A 22,814-nucleotide genomic window follows, 5' to 3' on the forward strand; every position below is an offset into this window, starting at 1 on the left:
AATCCAATCCCTGGTGAAAAAAAACCAAAATGGCGGAAAAACAAGATGGCCGCCATACAAAATTTTCGTTTTTCCTGAAAATGCCTCGAGGGTAAAAATGATGTATAGGGATGTGATCGGATCGTCATGTTGAGTATTTCAGTACTGCTCGATCTTGAAAAACTGCTCCGCATCAGGGAGACACCCTACGGCCTGGCAAAACTATAAAACCTAGAGCAATATTTTTTTCACGAAACCTATTTAAATCTTGGTCAAATTCAATCCCCGGTGAAAAAAAATCAAAATGGCCGAAAAACAAGATGGCCGCCATACAAATTTTTGTTTTTACAGAAAATGTCTCGGGTGTAAAAACGATGTATAGGGGTGTTATCGGAACGTCATCTTGGAAAACTGCTCCGCATCAGGGAGACACCCTACAGCCTGGCGAAACTATCGCACCTGGAACTTTTTTGTTTTCACGAAGCCTATTAAAGTCTTGGTCAAATTATATTGCCAGTGAAAAAAAAAAACAAAATGGCCGAAAAACAAGATGGCCGCCATACAAATTTTCGTTTTTCCAGAAAATGTCTCAGAGGTAAAAATTATGTATTGGGGTGTGATCGGAACGTCATCTTGGAAAACTGCTCCGCATCAGGGGTCACCCTACGGCCTGGCAAAACCATAGCACCTAGAACTTTTTTGATTTCACGAGACCAGTTCAAGTCTTGGTCAAATTCTATCGCGGTAAAAAAATGGCGGGAAAACAAGACACGCGAGCAGCTTGCTGCGAGCGAACCACGCGACATCTAGTTATATTATATATAGCTACAAACCCATGTAGTGACTGACTCACTCACTGACAGAGTTGTTCTCCCAGAAGGAGCGTCGGGGGGTGAAAATGATGTATGGGGCGTGTGATCTGGACCTCCCGGTGAGTATGGGAAAACTTCCAGATCTTGGAAAACTGCTCCGCATCAGGGAGACACCCTACGGCCTGGCGCAACTATTATAGCTGGATCAATTTTTTTTTCACGAAACCTATTTAATTCCTGGTCAAATTCAATCACCGGTGAAAAAAAATCAAAATGGCGGAAAAACAAGATGGCCGCCATACAAAATTTCTTTTTTCTAGAAAATGTCTCGGAGGTAAAAATGATGTATGGGAGGTGTGATCGAAACGTCAAGCTGAGTATGGAAAAACTGTTCGATCTTGGAAAACTGCTCCGCATCAGGGAGACACCCTACGGCCTGGCAAAACTATAAAACCTGGAGCAATTTTTCTTTCGCGAAACATATTTAAATCTTGGTCAAATCCAATCCCCGGTGAAAAAGAATCAAAATGGCGGAAAAACAAGATGGCCGCCATACAAAATTTTATTTTTCCAGAAAATGTCTCGGGGGCAAAAACAATGTACGGGGGCGTAATCGGAAGGTCATGTTGAGTATGTAAATGCTTCTTGATCTTCAAAAACTGCTCCGCATCAGGGAGACACCCTACGGCCTGGCCAAACTATCGCACCTAGAACATTATTTTTCCCACCAATCCTATTAAAATCTTGGTCAAATTTAATTGCCGTTGAAAAAAAATCAAAATGACGGAAATTCAAGATGGCCGCCATACAATTTTTTCGTTTTTCCTGAAAATGCCTCGGAGGTAAAAATGATGTATAGGAATGTGATCGGATCGTCATGTTGAGTATTTCAATACTGCTCGATCTTGAAAAACTGCTCCGCATCAGGGAGACACCCTACGGCCTGGCAAAACTATAAAACCTGGAGCAATATTTTTTCCACAAAACCTATTTAAATCTTGGTCAAATTTTATCGCCGGTAAAAAAAAAACAAAATGGCGGAAAATTAAGATGGCCGCCATACAAAATTTTCGTTTTTCATGAAAATGTCTCGGGTGTAAAAATGATGTAAGAGGGATGTGATCAAAATGTCATGTTGAGTATGGAAATACTTCCCGACCTTCAAAAACTGCTCCGCATCAGGGAGACACCCTACGGCCTGGCGAAACTATAGCACCTAGACCTTTTTTGGTTTCACAAGACCTATTTAAGTCTCGGTCAAATTCTATCGCGGTAAAACAATGGCGGAAAAACAAGATGGCCGCCATACATAGCTTCGAACTAATACAGGACACGCGAGCAGCTTGCTGCGAGCGAACCACGCGAAATCTAGTTATATTATATATAGCTGCAAACCCACTGACTGACTGACTGACTCACTCACTCACTCACTGACATAATTGTTCTCCCAGAAGGAGCGTCGGGGGGTGAAAATGATGTATGGGGGGTGTGATCCAAATTTTCCGATGAGTATAGGAAAACTTCCAGATCTTGGAAAACTGCTCCGCATCAGGGAGAGACCCTACGGCCTGGCGGAACTATCGCACCTGGAACGATTCTTTTTTCACGATACCTATTTAAATCTTGGTCAAATTCTATTGTGGGTGAAAAAAAAAACAAAATGGCGGAAAAACAAGATGGCCGCCATACAAAATTTTCGTTTTTCCCGAAAATGCCTCGGGGGTAAAAATGATGTATGAGGAATGTGATCGAAACATCATGTTGAGTATTTCAATACTGCTTGATCTTGAAAAACTGCTCCGCATCAGGGAGACACCCTACGGCCTGGCAAAACTATAAAACCTGGAGCAATTTTTCTTTCGCGAAACATATTTAAATCTTGGTCAAATCCAATCCCTGGTGAAAAAAAACCAAAATGGCGGAAAAACAAGATGGCCGCCATACAAAATTTTCGTTTTTCCTGAAAATGCCTCGAGGGTGAAAATGATGTATAGGAATATGATCGGACCGTCATGTCGAGTATGAAAATATGTCTGGGTTTCCGATAGCTGCTCCGCATCAGGGAGACACCCTACGGCCTGGCGAAACTATCACATCTGGAACAATTTTTTTTTCGCACAACGTAATTAAACCTTGGTCAAATTTTATCGCCGGTGAAAAAAAATCAAAATGGCGGAAAATCAAGATGGCCGCCATACAAAATTTTCGTTTTACTCGAAAATGCCTCGGGGGTGAATATGATGTAAGAGGGATGTGATCAAAATGTGATGTTGAGTATAGAAATATTTCCCGACCTTCAAAAACTGCTCCGCATCAGGGCAGCACCCTACGGCCTGGGAAAACTATCGCACCTGGAACAAATCTTATTTCACACAACCTATTTAAATCTTGGTCAAATCCAATCGCCGGTGAAAAAGAAACAAAATGGCGGAAAAACAAGATGGCCGCCATACAAAATTTTATTTTTCCAGAAAATGTCTCGGGGGCAAAAACAATGTATGGGGGCGTAATCGGAAGGTCATGTTGTGTATGTAAATGCTTCTTTATCTTCAAAAACTGCTCCGCATCAGGGAGACACCCTACGGCCTGGCCAAACTATCGCACCTACAACATTATTTTTCCCACCAATCCTATTAAAATCTTGGTTAAATTTAATTGCTGTTGAAAAAAAATCAAAATGGCGGAAATTCAAGATGGCCGCCATACAATTTTTTCGTTTTTCCTGAAAATGCCTCGGGGATAAAAATGATGTATAGGAATGTGATCGGATCGTCATGTTGAGCATTTCAATACTGCTCGATCTTGAAAAACTGCTCCGCATCAGGGAGACACCCTACGGCCTGGCAAAACTATAAAACCTGGAGCAATATTTTTTCCACAAAACCTATTCAAATCTTGGTCAAATTTTATCGCCGGTAAAAAAAAAACAAAATGGCGGAAAATTAAGATGGCCGCCATACAAAATTTTCGTTTTTCATGAAAATGTCTCGGGTGTAAAAATGATGTACAGGGGTGTGATCGGAACGTCATCTTGGAAAACTGCTCCGCATCAGGGAGACACCCTACGGCCTGGCAAAACTATAGCACCTAGAACTTTTTTGATTTCACGAGACCTATTTAAATCTTGGTCAAATTTTATCGCCGGTGAAAAAAAAAACAAAATGGCCGAAAAACAAGATGGCCGCCATACAAATTTTTGTTTTTCCAGAAAATGTCTCATAGGTAAAAATGATGTATTGGGGTGTGATCGGAACGTCATCTTGGAAAACTGCTCCGCATCAGGGGTCACCCTACGGCCTGGCAAAACTATAGCACCTAGAACTTTTTTGATTTCACGAGACCTATTCAAGTCTTGGTCAAATTCTATCGCGGTAAAAAAATGGCGGGAAAACAAGACCCGCGAGCAGCTTGCTGCGAGCGAACCACGCGACATCTATTATTATATTATATATAGCTACAAACCCATGTACTGACTGACTGACTCACTGACTCACTGACAGGGTTGTTCTCCCAGAAGGAGCGCCGGGGGGTAAAAATGATGTATGGGAGATGTGATCACGATCTTCCGATGAGTAGGGGAAAACTTCCAGATCTTGGAAAACTGCTCCGCATCAGGGAGACACCCTACAGTCTGGCGCAACTATTATATCTGTATCAATTTTTTTTTCGCAAAACCTATTTAAATCTTGGTCAAATTTTATTGCCGGTGAAAAAAAATCAAAATGGCGGAAAAACAAGATGGCCGCCATACAAAATTTTGTTTTTCTAGAAAATGTCTCGGGGGTAAAAACTGTGTATGGGGATGTAATCGGAGTGTCTTGTCAAGAACGGAAAATGTTCTCAATCTTCAAAAACTACTCCGCATCAGGGAGACACCCCACGGCCTGGCAAAACTGTCGCACCTGGAACGATTCTTTTTTCACAAAACCTATTTATTTCTTGGTCAAATTCTATCGTAGTTGAAAAAATATCAAAATGGCGGAAAAACAAGATGGCCGCCATACAAAATATTCGTTTTTCTCGAAAATGCCTCGGGGGTGAATATGATGTAAGAGGGATGTGATCAAAATGTCATGTTGAGTATGGAAATACTTCCCGACCTTCAAAAACTGCTCCGCATCAGGAAGACACCCTACGGCCTGGCAAAACTATCGCACCTGGAACTTTTTTATTTTCACGAAACCTATTTAAATCTTGGTCAAATTTTATCGCCGGTGAAAAAAAAACAAAATGGCCGAAAAACAAGATGGCCGCCATATACATTTTTGTTTTTCCAGAAAATGTCTCGGGTGTAAAAATGATGTATAGGGGTGTGATCGAAACGTCATCTTGGAAAACTGCTCCGCATCAGGGAGACACCCCACGGCCTCGCAAAACTATAGCACCTAGAACTTTTTTGATTTCACGAGACCTATTCAAGTCTTGGTCAAATTCTATCGCGGTAAAAAAATGGCGGGAAAACAAGACACGCGAGCAGCTTGCTGCGAGCGAACCACGCGACATCTAGTTATAATATATATAGCTACAAACCCATGTACTGACTGACTGACTCACTGACTCACTGACAGGGTTGTTCTCCCAGAAGGAGCGTCGGGGGGTAAAAATGATGTATGGGGGATGTGATCAAAATCATCCGATGAGTATGGGAAAACTTCCAGATCTTGGATAACTGCTCCGCATCAGGGAGACACCCTACGGTCTGGCGAAACTATCGCACCTGGAACGATTCTTTTTTCACGAAACCTATTTAAATCTTGGTCAAATTCTATAGTCGGTGAAAAAAAATCAAAATGGCGGAAAAACAAGATGGCCGCCATACAAAATTTTGTTTTTCCAGAAAATGTCTCGGGGGTAAAAACTATGTATGGGGATGTAATCGGATTGTCTTGTCGAGAACGGAAAATGTTCTCAATCTTCAAAAACTGCTCCGCATCAGGGAGACACCCCACGGCCTGAAAAAACTATCGCACCTGGAACGATTATTTTTTCACAAGACCTATTTAATTCTTGGTCAAATTCTATCGTAGTTAAAAAAAAACAAAATGGCGGCAAAACAAGATGGCCGCCATACAAAATTTTGTTTTTCTAGAAAATGTCTCGGGGAAAATAACTGTGTATAGGATTGTAATCGGAACGTCTTGTGGAGTATGGAAATACTTCTCGATCTTTGAAAGCTGCTTCGCATCAGGGCGGCACCCTACGGCGTGGCAAAACTATCGCATCTGGACCTTTTTTGTTTTCACAAAACCTATTTAAATCTTGGTCAAATTTTATCGCCTGTGAAAAAAAAAACAAAATGGCGGAAAAACAAGATGGCCGCCATATAAATTATTGTTTTTCCAGAAAATGTCTCGGGTGTAAAAATGATGTACAGGGGTGTGATCGGAACGTCATCTTGGAAAACTGCTCCGCATCAGGGAGACACCCTACGGCCTGGCAAAACTATAGCACCTAGAACTTTTTTGATTTCACGAGACCTATTTAAATCTTGGTCAAATTTTATCGCCGGTGAAAAAAAAAACAAAATGGCCGAAAAACAAGATGGCCGCCATACAAATTTTTGTTTTTCCAGAAAATGTCTCATAGGTAAAAATGATGTATTGGGGTGTGATCGGAACGTCATCTTGGAAAACTGCTCCGCATCAGGGGTCACCCTACGGCCTGGCAAAACTATAGCACCTAGAACTTTTTTGATTTCACGAGACCTATTCAAGTCTTGGTCAAATTCTATCGCGGTAAAAAAATGGCGGTAAAACAAGACCCGCGAGCAGCTTGCTGCGAGCGAACCACGCGACATCTAGTTATTATATTATATATAGCTACAAACCCATGTACTGACTGACTGACTGACTGACTCACTGACAGGGTTGTTCTCCCAGAAGGAGTGTCGGGGGGTAAAAATGGTGTATGGGGGATGTGATCAAAATTTTCCGGTGAGTATGGGAAAACTTCCAGATCTTAGAAAACTGCTCCGCATCAGGGAGACACCCTACGGCCTGGCGAAACTATCGCACCTGGAACGATTCTTTTTTCACAAAACCTAATTAAATCTTGGTCAAATTCTATTGTCGGTGAAAAAAAATCAAAATGGCGGCAAAACAAGATGGCCGCCATACAAAATTTTGTTTTTCTAGAAAATGTCTCGGGGAAAATAACTGTGTATAGGATTGTAATCGGAACGTCTTGTGGAGTATGGAAATACTTCTCGATCTTTGAAAGCTGCTTCGCATCAGGGCGGCACCCTACGGCGTGGCAAAACTATCGCATCTGGACCTTTTTTGTTTTCACAAAACCTATTTAAATCTTGGTCAAATTTTATCGCCTGTGAAAAAAAAAACAAAATGGCGGAAAAACAAGATGGCCGCCATATAAATTATTGTTTTTCCAGAAAATGTCTCGGGTGTAAAAATGATGTACAGGGGTGTGATCGGAACGTCATCTTGGAAAACTGCTCCGCATCAGGGAGACACCCTACGGCCTGGCAAAACTATAGCACCTAGAACTTTTTTGATTTCACGAGACCTATTTAAATCTTGGTCAAATTTTATCGCCGGTGAAAAAAAAAACAAAATGGCCGAAAAACAAGATGGCCGCCATACAAATTTTTGTTTTTCCAGAAAATGTCTCATAGGTAAAAATGATGTATTGGGGTGTGATCGGAACGTCATCTTGGAAAACTGCTCCGCATCAGGGGTCACCCTACGGCCTGGCAAAACTATAGCACCTAGAACTTTTTTGATTTCACGAGACCTATTCAAGTCTTGGTCAAATTCTATCGCGGTAAAAAAATGGCGGTAAAACAAGACCCGCGAGCAGCTTGCTGCGAGCCAACCACGCGACATCTAGTTATTATATTATATATAGCTACAAACCCATGTACTGACTGACTGACTGACTGACTCACTGACAGGGTTGTTCTCCCAGAAGGAGTGTCGGGGGGTAAAAATGGTGTATGGGGGATGTGATCAAAATTTTCCGGTGAGTATGGGAAAACTTCCAGATCTTAGAAAACTGCTCCGCATCAGGGAGACACCCTACGGCCTGGCGAAACTATCGCACCTGGAACGATTCTTTTTTCACAAAACCTAATTAAATCTTGGTCAAATTCTATTGTCGGTGAAAAAAAATCAAAATGGCGGAAAAACAAGATGGCCGCCATACAAAATTTCGTTTTTCCAGAAAATGTCTCGTTGGTAAAAACTGCGTATGGGGTTGTAATCGGAATGTCATGTTGAGTACGGAAGTACTTCTCGATCTTTGAAATCTGCTCCGCATCAGGGAGACTCCCTACGGCCTGGCAAAACTATCGCACCTGGAACGATTATTTTTTCACTAAACCTATTTAAATCTTGGTCAAATTCAATTGGCAGTGAAAAAAAATCAAAATGGCGGAAAAACAAGATGGCCGCCATACAAAATTTTCGTTTTTCTCGAAAATGCCTCGGGGTGAATGTGATGAAAGAGGGATGAGATCAAAATGTCATATTGAGTATGGAAATACTTCCCGACCTTCAAAAACTGCTCCGCATCAGGGCGGCACCCTACGGCCTGGGAAAACTATCGCACCTGGAACGATTATGTTTTCACCAAACCTAATAAAATCTTGGCCAAATTTTATCGCCGGTAAAAAAAAAATCAAAATGGCCGAAAAACAAGATGGCCGCCATACAAATTTTTGTTTTTCCAGAAAATGTCTCCGGTGTAAAAACGATGTATAGGGGTGTTATCGGACCGTCATGTTGAGTATTTCAATACTGCTCGATCTTGAAAAACTGCTCCGCATCAGGGCGGCACCCTACGGCCTGGCAAAACTATAATACCTGGAGCAATATTTTTTTCTCGAAACCTATTTAAATCTTGGTCTAATTTAGTTGCCGGTAAAAAAAAATCAAAAATGGCGGAAAATCAAGATGGCCGCCATACAAATTTTTCGTTTTTCCTAAAAAAGGCCTCGGGGGTAAAAATGATGTATAGGGATGTGATCGGATAGTCATGTTGAGTATTTCAATACTGCTCGATCTTGAAAAACTGCTCCGCATCAGGGAGACACCCTACGGCCTGGCAAAACTATAAAACCTGGAGCAATAAATATTTCACGAAACCTATTTAAATCTTGGTCAAATCCAATCGCCGGTGAAAAAAAAAAAACAAAATGGCGGAAAAACAAAATGGCCGCCATACAAATATTTGTTTTTCCCGAAAATGTCTCGGGTGTAAAAATGATGTATAGGGGTGTGATCGGAACGTCATCTTGGATAACTGCTCCGCATCAGGGAGCGCCCTACGGCCTGGGAAAACTATAGCACCTAGAACTTTTATATATAGCTACAAACCCACTGACTCACTCACTCACTCACTGACATAATTGTTCTCCCAGAAGGAGCGTCGGGGGGTGAAAATGATATATGGGGGGTGTGATCGGGACGTCCCAGTGAGTATGGGAAAACTTCCAGATCTTGGAAAACTGCTCCGCATCAGGGAGACACCTTACGGCCTGGCGCAACTATCGCACCTGAAACGTTTCTTGTTTCACAAAACCTATTTAAATCTTGGTCAAATTTTATCGTGGGTGAAAAAAAAACAAAATGGCGGAAAAACAAGATGGCCGCCATACAAAATTTTGTTTTTTCAGAAAATGTCTCGGGGGTAAAATCTGTGTATGGGGTTGTAATCGGAACGACTGGTTGAGTATGAAAATATTTCTCGATCTTCGAAAACTGCTCCGCATCAGGGCGGCACCCTATGGCCTGGCAAAACCATAAAACTTAGAGCAATTTTTTTTTCGTACAACATATTTAAATCTTGGTCAAATCCAATCGCCGGCGAAAAAAAATCAAAATTGCGGAAAAACAAGATGGCCGCCATACAAAGTTTTGTTTTTCTAGAAAATTCCTCAGGGTTAAAAAAATGTATGAGGGATTTGATCGGAACGTTATGTAGAGTATAAAAATGCTTCCGGATGTTCAAAAACTGCTCCGCATCAGGACGGCACCCTACGGCCTGGGAAAACTATCGCACCTGGAACGATTCTATTTTCACCAAACCTAATAAAATCTTGGTCAAATTTTATCGCCGGTAAAAAAAATCAAAATGGCCGAAAAACAAGATGGCCGCCATACAAATTTTTGTTTTTACAGAAAATGTCTCGGGTGTAAAAACGATGTATAGGGGTGTTATCGGAACGTTATATATATAGCTGGAGACCCACTGACTGACTCACTGACTGACTCACTGACTGACTCACTGACAGAGTTGTTCTCCCAGAAGGAGCGTTGGGGGGTTAAAATGATGTATGGGGGGTGTGATCGGGACCTCCCGTTGAGTATGGGAAAAATCCCAGATCTTGGAAAACTGCTCAGCATCAGGGAGACACCCTACGGTCTGGCGCAACTATTATACCTAGATCAATTATTTTTTCGCAAAACCTATTTAAATCTTGGTCAAATTCTATTGTAGGTGAAAAAAAATCAAAATGGCGGAAAAACAAGATGGCCGCCATACAAAATTTTGTTTTTTCAGAAAATGCATCGGGAGTAAAAACTGTGTATGGAGATGTAATCGGAACGTCTTGTGGAGTATGAAAACACTTCTCTATCTTCAAAATCTGCTCCGCATCAGGGAGACACCCTACGGCCTGGCAAAACTATAAAACCTGGAGCAATTTTTCTTTCGCGAAACATATTTAAATCTTGGTCAAATCCAATACCTGGTGAAAAAAAAACCAAAATGGCGGAAAAACAAGATGGCCGCCATACAAAATTTTCGTTTTTCCTGAAAATGCCTCGAGGGTAAAAATGATGTATAGGGATGTGATCGGATCGTCATGTTGAGTATTTCAGTACTGCTCGATCTTGAAAAACTGCTCCGCATCAGGGAGACACCCTACGGCCTGGCAAAACTATAAAACCTAGAGCAATATTTTTTTCACGAAACCTATTTAAATCTTGGTCAAATTCAATCCCTGGTGAAAAAAAAACCAAAATGGCGGAAAAACAAGATGGCCGCCATACGAAATTTTCGTTTTTCCCGAAAATTCCTCAAGGTCAAAAAATATGTATAGGGGTGTGATCGGAACGTCATCTTGGAAAACTGCTCCGCATCAGGGAGACACCCTACGGCCTGGCAAAACTATAGCACCTAGAACTTTTTTGATTTCACGAGACCTATTCAAGTCTTGGTCAAATTCTATCGCGGTAAAAAAATGGCGGGAAAAAGCTTCAAACTAATACAAGATACGCGAGCAGCTTGCTGCGAGCGAACCACGCGACATCTAGTTATTATATTATATATAGCTGGAGACCCACTGACTGACTGACTGACTGACTGACTGACTCACTGACTCACTGACAGGGTTGTTCTCCCAGAAGGAGCGCCGGGGGGTAAAAATGATGTATGGGAGATGTGATCAAGATCTATCGATGAGTATGGGAAAACTTCCAGATCTTGGAAAACTGCTCCGCATCAGGGAGACACCCTACCGTCTGGCAAAACTATCGCACCTGGAACGATTCTTTTTTCACGAAACCTATTTAATTCCTGGTCAAATTCAATCACCGGTGAAAAAAAATCAAAATGGCGGAAAAACAAGATGGCCGCCATACAAATTTTTGTTTTTCCAGAAAATGTCTCGTTGGTAAAAACTGTGTATGGGGTTGTAATCGGAACATCTCGTTGACTATGGAAATTTTTCTTGATCTTGAAAAACTGCTCCGCATCAGGGAGAGACCCTACGGCCTGGCAAAACTATAAAACCTAGAGCAAGTTTTCTTTCGCGAAACATATTTAAATCTTGGTCAAATCCAATCCCTGGTGAAAAAAAACCAAAATGGCGGAAAATCAAGATGGCCGCCATACAAAATTTTCGTTTTTCCTGAAAATGCCTGGAGGGTAAAAATGATGTATAGGGATGTGATCGGATCGTCATGTTGAGTATTTCATGACTGCTCGATCTTGAAAAACTGCTCCGCATCAGGGAGACACCCTACGGCCTGGCAAAACTATAAAACCTAGAGCAAGTTTTCTTTCGCGAAACATATTTAAATCTTGGTCAAATCCAATCCCCGCTGAAAAAAAATCAAAATGGCGGAAAAACAAGATGGCCGCCATACAAAATTTTCGTTTTTCCCGAAAATGCCTCGGGGGTAAAAATGATGTATGAGGAATGTGATCGAAACATCATGTTGAGTATGGAAATACTTTTCGATCTTCGAAAGCTACTCCGCATCAGGGAGACACCCTACAGCCTGGCGAAACTATCGCACCTGGAACTTTTTTGTTTTCACGAAGCCTATTAAAATCTTGGTCAAATTTTATCGCCAGTGAAAAAAAAACAAAATGGCCGAAAAACAAGATGGCCGCCACACAAATTTTTGTTTTTCCAGAAAATGTCTCAGAGGTAAAAATGATGTATTGGGGTGTGATCGGAACGTCATCTTCAAAAACTGCTCCGCATTAGGGAGACACCCTACGGCCTGGCAAAACTATAGCACCTAGAACTTTTTTGATTTCACGAGACCTATTCAAGTCTTGGTCAAATTCTATCGCGGTAAAAAAATGGCGGGAAAACAAAACACGCGAGCAGCTTGCTGCGAGCGAACCACGCGACATCTAGTTATATTATATATAGCTGCAAACCCACTGACTGACTCACTCACTCACTGACATAATTGTTCTCCCAGAAGGAGTGTCGGGGGGTGAAAATGATGTATGGGGGGTGTGATCGGGACCACCCGGTGAGTACGGGAAAACTTCCAGATCTTGGAAAACTGCTCCGCATCAGGGAGACGCCCTACAGTCTGGCGAAACTATCACACCTGGATCGATTCTTTTTTCTTAATTCCTACTTAAATCTTGGTCAAATTCTATCGTGGGTGAAAAAAAATCAAAATGGCGGAAAAACAAGATGGCCGCCATACAAATTTTTGTTTTTCCAGAAAATGTCTCGGGGGTAGAAATTGTGTATGGGGTTGTAATTGGAACGTCTTGTTGAGTATGGAAATACTTCCCGACCTTCAAAAACTGCTCCGCATCAGGGAGACACCCTACGGCCTGGCAAAACTATCGCATTTGGAACGATTATTTTTTCACAAGACCTATTTAAATCTTGGTCAAATTCTATCGTGAGTGAAAAAAAATCAAAATGGCGGAAAAACATGATGGCCGCCATACAAATTTTTCGTTTTTCCTCAAAATGCCTCGGGGGTAAAAATGATGTATAGGAATGTGATCGGAACGTCATGTCAAGTATGAAAATACGTCTGGATTTTCGATAGCTGCTCCGCATCAGGGAGACACCCTACGGCCTGGCGAAACTATCGCACCTGGAACTGTTTGGTTTTCATAAAACCTATTTAATTCTTGGTCAAATTCTATGGCGGTAAGAAAATGGCGGAAAATCAAGATGGCCGCCATACAAAATTTTCGTTTTTCCCGAAAATGCCTCGGGGGTAAAAATGATGTATGAGGAATGTGATCGAAACATCATGTTGAGTATGGAAATACTTTTCGATCTTCGAAAGCTGCTCCGCATCAGGGAGACACCCTACGGCCTGGCGAAACTATCGCACCTGGTTTTTTTTGTTTTCACGAAGCCTATTAAAGTCTTGGTCAAATTTTATCGCCAGTGAAAAAAAAACAAAATGGCCGAAAAAATAAGATGGCCGCCTTACAAATTTTCGTTTTTCCAGAAATGTCTCAGAGGTAAAAATGATGTATTGGGGTGTGATCGGAACGTCATCTTGGAAAACTGCTCCGCATCAGGGGTCACCCTACGGCCTGGCAAAACTATAGCACCTAGAACTTTTTTGATTTCACGAGACCTATTTAAGTCTTGGTCAAATTCTATCGCAGTAAAAAAATGGCGGGAAAACAAGACACGCGAGCAGCTTGCTGCGAGCGAACCACGCGACATCTAGTTATAATATATATAGCTACAAACCCACTGACTGACTGACTGACTGACTGACTCACTGACATAATTGTTCTCCCAGAAGGAGCGTCGGGGGGTCAAAATGATGTATGGGGGGTGTGATCGGGACCTCCCGATGAGTATGGGAAAAATCCCAAATCTTGGAAAACTGCTCCGCATCAGGGAGACGCCCTACAGTCTGGCGCAACTATTATACCTGGATCAATTTTTTTTTCGCACAATGTATTTAAATCTTGGTCAAATTTTATCGTCGTTGAAAAAAAATCAAAATGGCGCCAAAACAAGATGGCCGCCATACAAAATTTTGTTTTTTCAGAAAATGCCTCGAGGGTAAAAATGATGTATAGGGATGTGATCGGATCGTCATGTTGAGTATTTCAATACTGCTCGATCTTGAAAAACTGCTCCGCATCAGGGAGACACCCTACGGCCTGGCAAAACTATAAAACCTGGAGCAATTTATCTTTCGCGAAACATATTTAAATCTTAGTCAAATCCAACCCCCGGTGAAAAAAAAACCAAAATGGCGGAAAAACAAGATGGCCGCCATACAAAATTTTCGTTTTTCCCGAAAATGCCTCGGGAGTAAAAATGATGTATGAGGAATGTGATCGAAACATCATGTTGAGGATGGAAATACTTTTCGATCTTCGAAAGCTACTCCGCATCAGGGAGACACTCTACAGCCTGGCGGAACTATCGCACCTGGAACTTTTTTGTTTTCACGAAGCCTATTAAAGTCTTGGTCAAATTTTATCGCCAGTGAAAAAAAAACAAAATGGCCGAAAAACAAGATGGCCGCCATACACATTTTTGTTTTTCCAGAAAATGTCTCAGAGGAAAAAATGATGTATTGGGGTGTGATCGGAACGTCATCTTGGAAAACTGCTCCGCATCAGGGGTCACCCTACGGCCTGGCAAAACCATAGCACCTAGAACTTTTTTGATTTCACGAGACCAATTCAAGTCTTGGTCAAATTCTATCGCGGTAAAAAAATGGCGGGAAAACAAGACACGCGAGCAGCTTGCTGCGAGCGAACCACGCGACATCTAGTCTAAATATAAAAATAAATCAAGGCTTAATCTTTAGATTTAGTACCAATGCGTTCGTTTTTTCGTAATATAGATAGGGACCGTAGTATATAATAGGATATTATTTTTTGTCCCTTTTCTTTTCGGCGGATAAGAAAATGACAGGTATAACTTAAAATAAAATTAGATGGTGTGTACAGTCATGAGCAATATAATGTACCCACTTTAGGACTCTGTCGTACTAACATATTTGACATTTAGTGAGACTTACAGTTCAATTTGTCAAAAAAGTTAATGTGACATGGTACCAAAGTGTATACAGCTCGTGACCGTACTGGAATCAGCACCATTCATTACAATTACTCACCTATACTTGACGTTAGGAGAAAACAGCCGTATTATCAGGGCACAAACATGTTCTTTCAACAAGAATCTGAATTCGGATATCTGAAAAGAAAAAATCATTTCTGAAACAAAACATGGTTAAAGCCACATAGTAACAGCTTCTTACCGCGTTTAAATGGAGATATGAGACTCCCGATATTTGGACACTGTTGCAAGTGCCATGATCACGGGATTACCATGGCACTTGCAACAGTGTCGAAATATCGGGAGTCTCATATCTCCATTTATACGCGGTAAGAACCCGTTATTATGTGCTTTAATTATGATAATAACCGCGTAAACTTAAAACATGGTTGACAAGAGATTTTATACACACGAAACTAATTCATGTCAGTCTGTTACGATAATCTAGTAAATAGATTCGACAACATGAAATGGAAGTGGCATTGATGAATGCCCTTCTAAATAAAGTAAACGATATCAGACTACAAGTCAGACCTAAAATTGGCTCATTGTTGAACAACAGATCGCCAAGTAGCAGAATACAAAAGAGAGTCTGTTACGCTTCCATGCCAAAACTACTAAACCAATTTTGATGTAATTTGGCACAGAGATAGATTTCAGTTCAAAGGCGCGCGCTAATCGACATCTATGTGAGCGGCAAAGTAATGGTTGATACATAAAACTTTTATACCTTGAAAAAGACAGGTGAGAAGTCAGTCAACACGGTGTCCAGCAGCTCCAGGCCGAAGGTCTTGGGCACGTCCGCGATACCGACGAGCCAGTGCGCTGCGTCCCCGTTGATCAGCTGAATTATATCCTGCAATAGCGTTTGGTTTGTACATAACATAAAAACTTGACACCAGGGTTGATGAGGCTGGTATTCCACCTCACAACCCACACTATCCCGTGTGTGTTTCCGTTCTATTCTGTGAAGTTTTTTAAGTGTTTTTATTTCTATTTTGTATTTTCTTTTAAGTCTGTATGGCGTCCAACATATTAATAAATCTATTTTACTATCTTTCTTCCTTTATTTTTACATACATAAACTCACGCCTATTTCCCAACGGGGTAAGCAGAGATTATGGAACTCCATTAGCTTCGATCCTGACATACTTCCCTTGCTACCTCCACTTTCATCAATCGTTTCATACACGCACGCCGGTTCGGAGTAAATCGTACTGAACCTTTTCTAAGGACATCTTCAACTTACTTGTAAGATTAGAAAGGCGTCAACTGCACATGGTTTCAAGTCTTTGGGAGCTTTGTTATTTGATTGCGGTCTTATATCAGCTGGATTCACTTTCAGGGTACCTGAAAAAATCAATAAAAAGTGACACAAACATTTCGAACAATCGATACAGAGTATTTTTTTTAAGTTATAAGGGTACAGTCATGAGCAATATAATGCACCCACTTTAGGACTCTGTCGCACTAACATATTTGACATTTAGTGAGACTTACAGTTCAATTTGTCAAAAAAGTTAATGTGACATGGTACCAAAGTGTATACATATTAATGCTCGTGACCGTACACTAGTAATCTGAAGTCAGTGCTAGCGATGAGTAGCGAGGGACAGAAACGCATAAGTGTGAGCGAGACAGTGTGCCTATAGTCTCTATATGAAAACAATAAAGATCTTTATGGAAAACTTGTATAGTACCAGGGATATTATAGCAAGATTTTAAAAAGAATATTGCGCTTTATATAACAGTCTGTAGCTTCTATACTGGACTGGGAACAAATAATAAAAAAAAAACATTCAGCTACTTGTCTTCCCATGTCGGGAATGTAGTAAAATCCGACAGAAAGATTGTGATCCCTTATCACCAGAAAATTCATTATTTTCATCATAGAACTTCGTATCAACAGTGGCTGTGAGTTGTCTTTGATTATTTCTGGCTCTGTCCACACCATTAGGGAATACGGGTGTGAGTTTATGTATATGTCACCGTAAAATTGTAAATAACGTTAGATTATAATCTATCGATTTGAATCTCGCGATTGTGAACTGTCGAATAATTATGAATCGTATCATATTGCTTACAATTTAACGTATTATTTTTCGGTAGATTATAATTTATCGAAGTGAAACCGTCAAATTGTGATACGAAACGCACCTCGCGTGCTATACCATAGAGTTACAAAACTATTAGAGTGAGCATAATGTTAATTTGGGATTCTCTTAAAATGCATAAATGTTTTTGTCATAATTTTAATTATCATAATCCTTTTTGCATAACGTTTTTTAGCATAATAGTTTTACTTTCCCATAATAACATCTAGGAATACTGGTTTGTTAGGTATAACTTATTTTTGGGATTAACAAATAGATATCCATATTTTTTTAGAATAATAGTGTTTTGTCATAATTTTTACAAGGCATAACAGTAGGTTAGGGTGCGGCGGGGGTGGCCCTTGGGCCACCCCTATGCCTCCAGCATGTTTATCTTACACACGAAAAGTATACTGAATGATACGTTTCAGATTTTTTAATTTTGATACATTTTTTCTTACCATGTGATGTCAGAATTATTGATTACTTACTAAATAATTAATAAATACGTACTTGATTTCACAATCTTGAAGAGCATTTATTTTATTTGACTGACACCTGTGTTTTATTCCTAACTCTATGGACACAGAACGGTCTACTGTAAGGCCGACCAATCAGGGACAGCCGTCGGACAGTTGACAATTTGACAATTGTAAGATTGTGATTTAACAGTTTTACTTCGATAGATTATAATCTGACGAATAATAATACGTTAAATTGTAACCAGTATATTACGACAGTTCACAATCTCGCGAGATAGATTATAATCTAACGTTATTTACAATTTTACGGTGACATATATATAACAGCCTGTATATGCCAATAAAAGAAGATTGTGATCATTTCACTAACACAGTTAGCTCGACCATTCTAGACGGCGATACGGTTCACCAGTCACCACCCATTACGTTGGTCTAACAGAAAGCTTGGTGAGGTGTGGGAAATCAGAAATCGAATCATTTATTCAACGTAATTATCATGGATAAACTTGTTGAAGGTCAATGTAACATTTTTGAATTTACGTCATTTCGCAAGGTGTTATGTATGAGGGGAAGAAATGACAAGAAACTGCAACAGCAACACATCTTTTAAATCAATGAGGGTACATTACAAGTTATTTAATAACTAGAGAAACACATTCAATACCACTACTCGTCCTCTGACCGTACTCGTTTATCTTGAGATAGATGTACCTCTGAGCTTATGTTACGTTGTTATTGAGCTGATATACTCACCCTCGGCTTCAGCAAGCGCCCGTTCGAAGACGAGCGCGACAAGTTGCCGCACTGTCGCCGCGGCAGCGTGACTCGTGCTCACGTCGCGCGACTCGCTCGATGTCACCATGCGTATACACATCACCATTGTCTGACGACACAATTACAATTACAGTTTAAAGTCTATTGTACACAGAAAAAGAACAAAGAGAGTTGATACGGTGGTTTTGTTATACATGACGACTGGGGTCTCCTGGTAAAGGAATCTTCCTTAATTAAAAGCAAACTTCATCAAATTAGGATTTAGAAAAATATTTTTTTTAATATTTTATTGTTTACTTTGCTGGTAGGATAGAATATCCTCTTGCAGACTTTATTCAAGACCAGTCTTAGACTAAAACAAACAAGCACCCACTTGGGCACCCTCAGGCCAGTTGTCTTAAATTATGTATTGAAGGAGAGCCTTCAGCAGTCCACATTTCTCCAATAAGTCACACCAAAAATAAAAGTGCCATATCAACTCACTCTAGCAAGAGTATCTCCATGTACCAAGTCCGAGGTGGTCATAAGCAAAGCGGCGGTCTGAAGAAGCTTCAGCTCCAAGACACCCGCCTGGCCAAGGTTGTAGAGGCAGTCCACCACATGACGGGCGCCCTTGGCGTCTATGCCTTGCTGGGCTATTAGTCTCTGGATTGTGCCCAGGCAGAACTGTAGGGGAAATGAAAATTTAAAAAAGAAATAAAATAAAAGTAGTCTTTATTTACCTACTGCTACTATGGCTGTCCTAGGAGACAGGCCTTCTCTTTATTGACCATTTGTGACAGCCATATGTGAGTACTGGGAGTGTGCACATGTTGAAGACATTTTTTAGAGATTGGATAGGAAGGGCTTCTCATAATTTCTTTGAGTGACCAGTTGTAAAATTGTACCTTAATGCTTTAATATTGTAACATAAATGGAATCATGACTATCAAGAAAAGTTCTGTAGTTATGGTGGGAATAAATTTCACATTTTTTCTAGTAGAGCATGCTAGGTGTGTGTGCTAGTCCAACCAAGTAGTATATCCAGCCATGTAGCTAATAAATTTGCAGCAAATCTGCAATAAGTCACATAAAAAAAAAAAACTAATGACTCATATTTATTTGGGTATAAAAAGGCTGAAGTAAAAAGAAGAAAGAAAGCTGATGCTTTCAAAGAAATTCAGAAGCTACCTACCTACCTACCTATAAAAAAAACTACTAGAAATTGTATAAAGCTTTTGTTATTCAATACATGTCATTTAAACTGACCATTCTTGTAAATTACAACTTTGAACATAACTTAGCATCTCAGATTATGAGTTTTGGCCATTAAGAGGCAGAATTTTAGCTAAACATACCGTCAACATCTCGCCTGTATCCCCAAGGGAGTAGGCAGAGGTGTATAATAGGTATGTACACCCTGAAGCTATGTTTAAGTCGCATGTAATAGAAGGCAAGCTTATTGCTAGTAACTGGGCACAAGTCCTGGAAATTATGTCATATCAGTTATCTATGTTCCAAACCTGAATCCAAACTTATTAAACCAAATTCAGTGCTTTAGAGCCAGAGCCACTACAAGGTATTTATTTAGTCAAATCCTGTAATTTAATAAAAATATTTACCTTAATAATTTTGAGGTCTTTAGATTCACACCCCTGTACTAAAGGATACAATATCTGATTGACTACTCCATACAGTGAAGCCTGAGGGTTATTGGCAGCTAGAGACAATTTCTCTATAGCTTCATCACATGCCTGCAAAATAAATAAATTGTTAGAAAAGTTCTAAATGCTTAAATCCAATAAGATGATAATAGGAATATCATAGGTAAACATGTGTTTAGAAAACATGCTACATATGAATTTATTTAGAGGTAAATTAATTTGTAAATTAAATACCGACAAACGAAAGCTATTTTTAATTATACTCTGCAAAATTTGGTCCTAATTGTATAATACTAGTCGAATTTTATTAATATTTTTCCATAATTATTATGCATGTTATGGACTTAGTTATTTAGGGTACATGTCAGATAAGCTGCAATTTTACAATAAAGGCATACAATAAGGAAAAAATAACAAACCTCTCTTATCTGAGGATATTTTTTCTTCGTCTCCAAACTCAGTGTCTTGAAGTCGCTTTGAAGGACTTCCATGAATTTCTTCGTGGAGTCATCGCCGGTAACAGCACTAACAAACGCCATAGTTTTATTTTATGCCGTTAATTCAATTATTCACTTCATATTTCACGTAAAAAATCATAAAAATTAAAAATATGCCATGTACACAATCGACATCACAATTGTAAGTTCAGAAACTTGTCAAAAAATATATTTTGATTCGAAAAATATTAATTTTCATATCTTCAGTTTTGTGATTTATTTTAAATTGTTATATATTATAATGCGTTTTTTTAAGTAAATCCTGTATTTTAGAAATATCAGCCCATTCAAATAATATTATAAATATTACGAGCGAGTGCAGTATGAAAAAGAAAATGCTGTTTTTGAACGAAAGTGTCCTTTTATGTTTCAATCTACGCAGCAATTTCAAGTTAAACTGAATTTAGGTTTTTATATATTTTTTGTTTGCAATATGTTTTTAGGCTTCTTTAAGTAATATTTCCTGTTCAAATTAAAGTTATAAATCATGAAATGAGTGGTTGAGACGTTTATTTTAAATTCAAACGCAAATATTAACGTTTATTAAATGCTTGAAATGGAACGTTTCAAATGTTGCTCTAAAGAAAAAAATCAATTTTCTGACTTTTGGTCCTTGGGTCCTTGGGTGTTTAACCTCAGAACCTCAAGTTTAGTTTCTTTTAGGAGGAAATATTTGAATTGTATTTGAGAAACAACTCAAAAATGTTCAATTTTTTTGGAACAAACCATTACACAGTTTTGCACTTTAAAACTTTAATTTGGTTAATAAAAAGTTTCAAGCTACACAAAATACGGTAAACTGAAATAAAAATTGGAATGAAGGAGCTTTTTGAGCTTTTCATATTTTTCGCATTTGAATAGGTAAAAATCTCAAATAATAGCATAGAAATTTTCTTGCTTTTATATTTGTAAAAGTGAAAGTGAAAGAAGAAATTTCAAATGAAATCGATTGAATGACCCACTTTTCACTGTAACTTTTTTTCTAGTACAGCAACACCAATTAACTGATTGTGCAGAAGAAAAAAACAATGGTGTGATTTCCAGATTTTTATTTGTAAGTATTTATAGAATCCAATATCAATTTAGCCAAAGTAACGGTTGCGAGTCAATAAAATCGTTGACGCACCCGATGATGTCGATACCGAGGTACAGAATACGTTTTTTCGCCCATAAAATTGCTTTGTGATCTTGACGTTCTGTCATTTAAATTTTTTACTCTATTTATTCAGCTTTGTTCACCTATGCGCCATTCGTGGACTGCATTAGAACGGCAGATGTCTGCAGATTTTAGCACGTCTCTAAATAAATCGCGAAAGAACGTGAGTGCGCCGCCTGGGCGCCTCTGACGTGCCCGTCGTCCCGCGGCACATTCCGCATCAGTTGTCGTGTTTTTTCTCGCAATCTTGTGACATTGTGCCGAGTGCCGGCTGGTGATCGCTAATTGTGTCGTGTGCATGTTGTTTTGTCGGTAAGTGCGGCCTGGGGGAGTGCTGACCTCGTAATTTTAGAGAGGCTGCAGCACTTTGACAGTTGGACGTGTCATCAGTTATCGGTGTATCGTCAATCATACAATCACCGCGCCGCGATAAACAATGCAACACGCCTATTCATGCCTCAGTTTGTAAATAGAGCCAATCTAAGTGTTTCTCACTCGATAAAGAACACATTTCCAACAGTTATTAGTTTGCTTGAACACTATATGTGGTGTGTCTGTGTGCAACATGGTTGTTGTTTTCATCATTGGTTCCAATGTAAACAGTCCTTGGACTTGAGGAATGGTGTGTTTCATTAGTACATGTTTGACTATTAGGAAACTTAACTAATCAGCTGGTGAGCCCAACACAAGTGTAAAAAATAACCAAATTTAATTACCAGAGCTTACATAACAATCTGAGAAAGCCTTCAACAAGCAATTGGAAATTATGCCGTTTCCCATTTTCCTATTTCAAATAATTTCTTGTTACTATTTTTTATTTATACCTACCTACATACTTAAATGCGAACAACCAATTTTATCAAATTGACACTTTTTTGGTATATGGGTTTCAATGCTATGATTAACAGGTTTTAGAATTGCTACAAAAATGTATTCAAAATTCAAATTCAACCTTAAATTTTACTCCTCATATTTGTACCCACTACATCTAATATTATCATGCATATATTTACCCTCAACTTAGAAATTTCTAAATCAACCTGTCCGATTGAAAAATCAATACTTTCTAGTCTATATTGATTCAATCTGAATGTTAAATAGCTTTTTTC

At 39.5% G+C, this 22,814-nt stretch overlaps 1 protein-coding gene across 6 annotated transcripts in view; it reads right to left on the reverse strand.

The window, feature by feature from the left end:
- The window catches only part of LOC126377806 (protein MON2 homolog), an 80,669-nt gene extending 59,993 nt beyond the window's left edge, over positions 1-20,676 (reverse strand). For all 6 annotated transcript variants that reach the window (XM_050025669.1, XM_050025668.1, XM_050025664.1 and 3 more), the window contains exons 1-7: positions 20,472-20,676; positions 20,011-20,142; positions 18,893-19,075; positions 18,389-18,518; positions 16,310-16,410; positions 15,791-15,916; positions 15,119-15,198 (exon numbers count right to left, since the gene is read on the reverse strand). In XM_050025669.1, coding sequence (XP_049881626.1) covers positions 15,119-15,198; positions 15,791-15,916; positions 16,310-16,410; positions 18,389-18,518; positions 18,893-19,075; positions 20,011-20,142; positions 20,472-20,591 — 872 coding nt within the window. In that variant the 5' untranslated portion in view covers positions 20,592-20,676. The remainder of the gene's footprint in view (positions 1-15,118; positions 15,199-15,790; positions 15,917-16,309; positions 16,411-18,388; positions 18,519-18,892; positions 19,076-20,010; positions 20,143-20,471) is intronic.
- Between the last annotated feature and the right edge of the window lie 2,138 nt (positions 20,677-22,814).

Source organism: Pectinophora gossypiella, chromosome 24 (assembly GCF_024362695.1).
Source record: "Pectinophora gossypiella chromosome 24, ilPecGoss1.1, whole genome shotgun sequence".
NCBI lineage: Eukaryota > Metazoa > Arthropoda > Insecta > Lepidoptera > Gelechiidae > Pectinophora > Pectinophora gossypiella.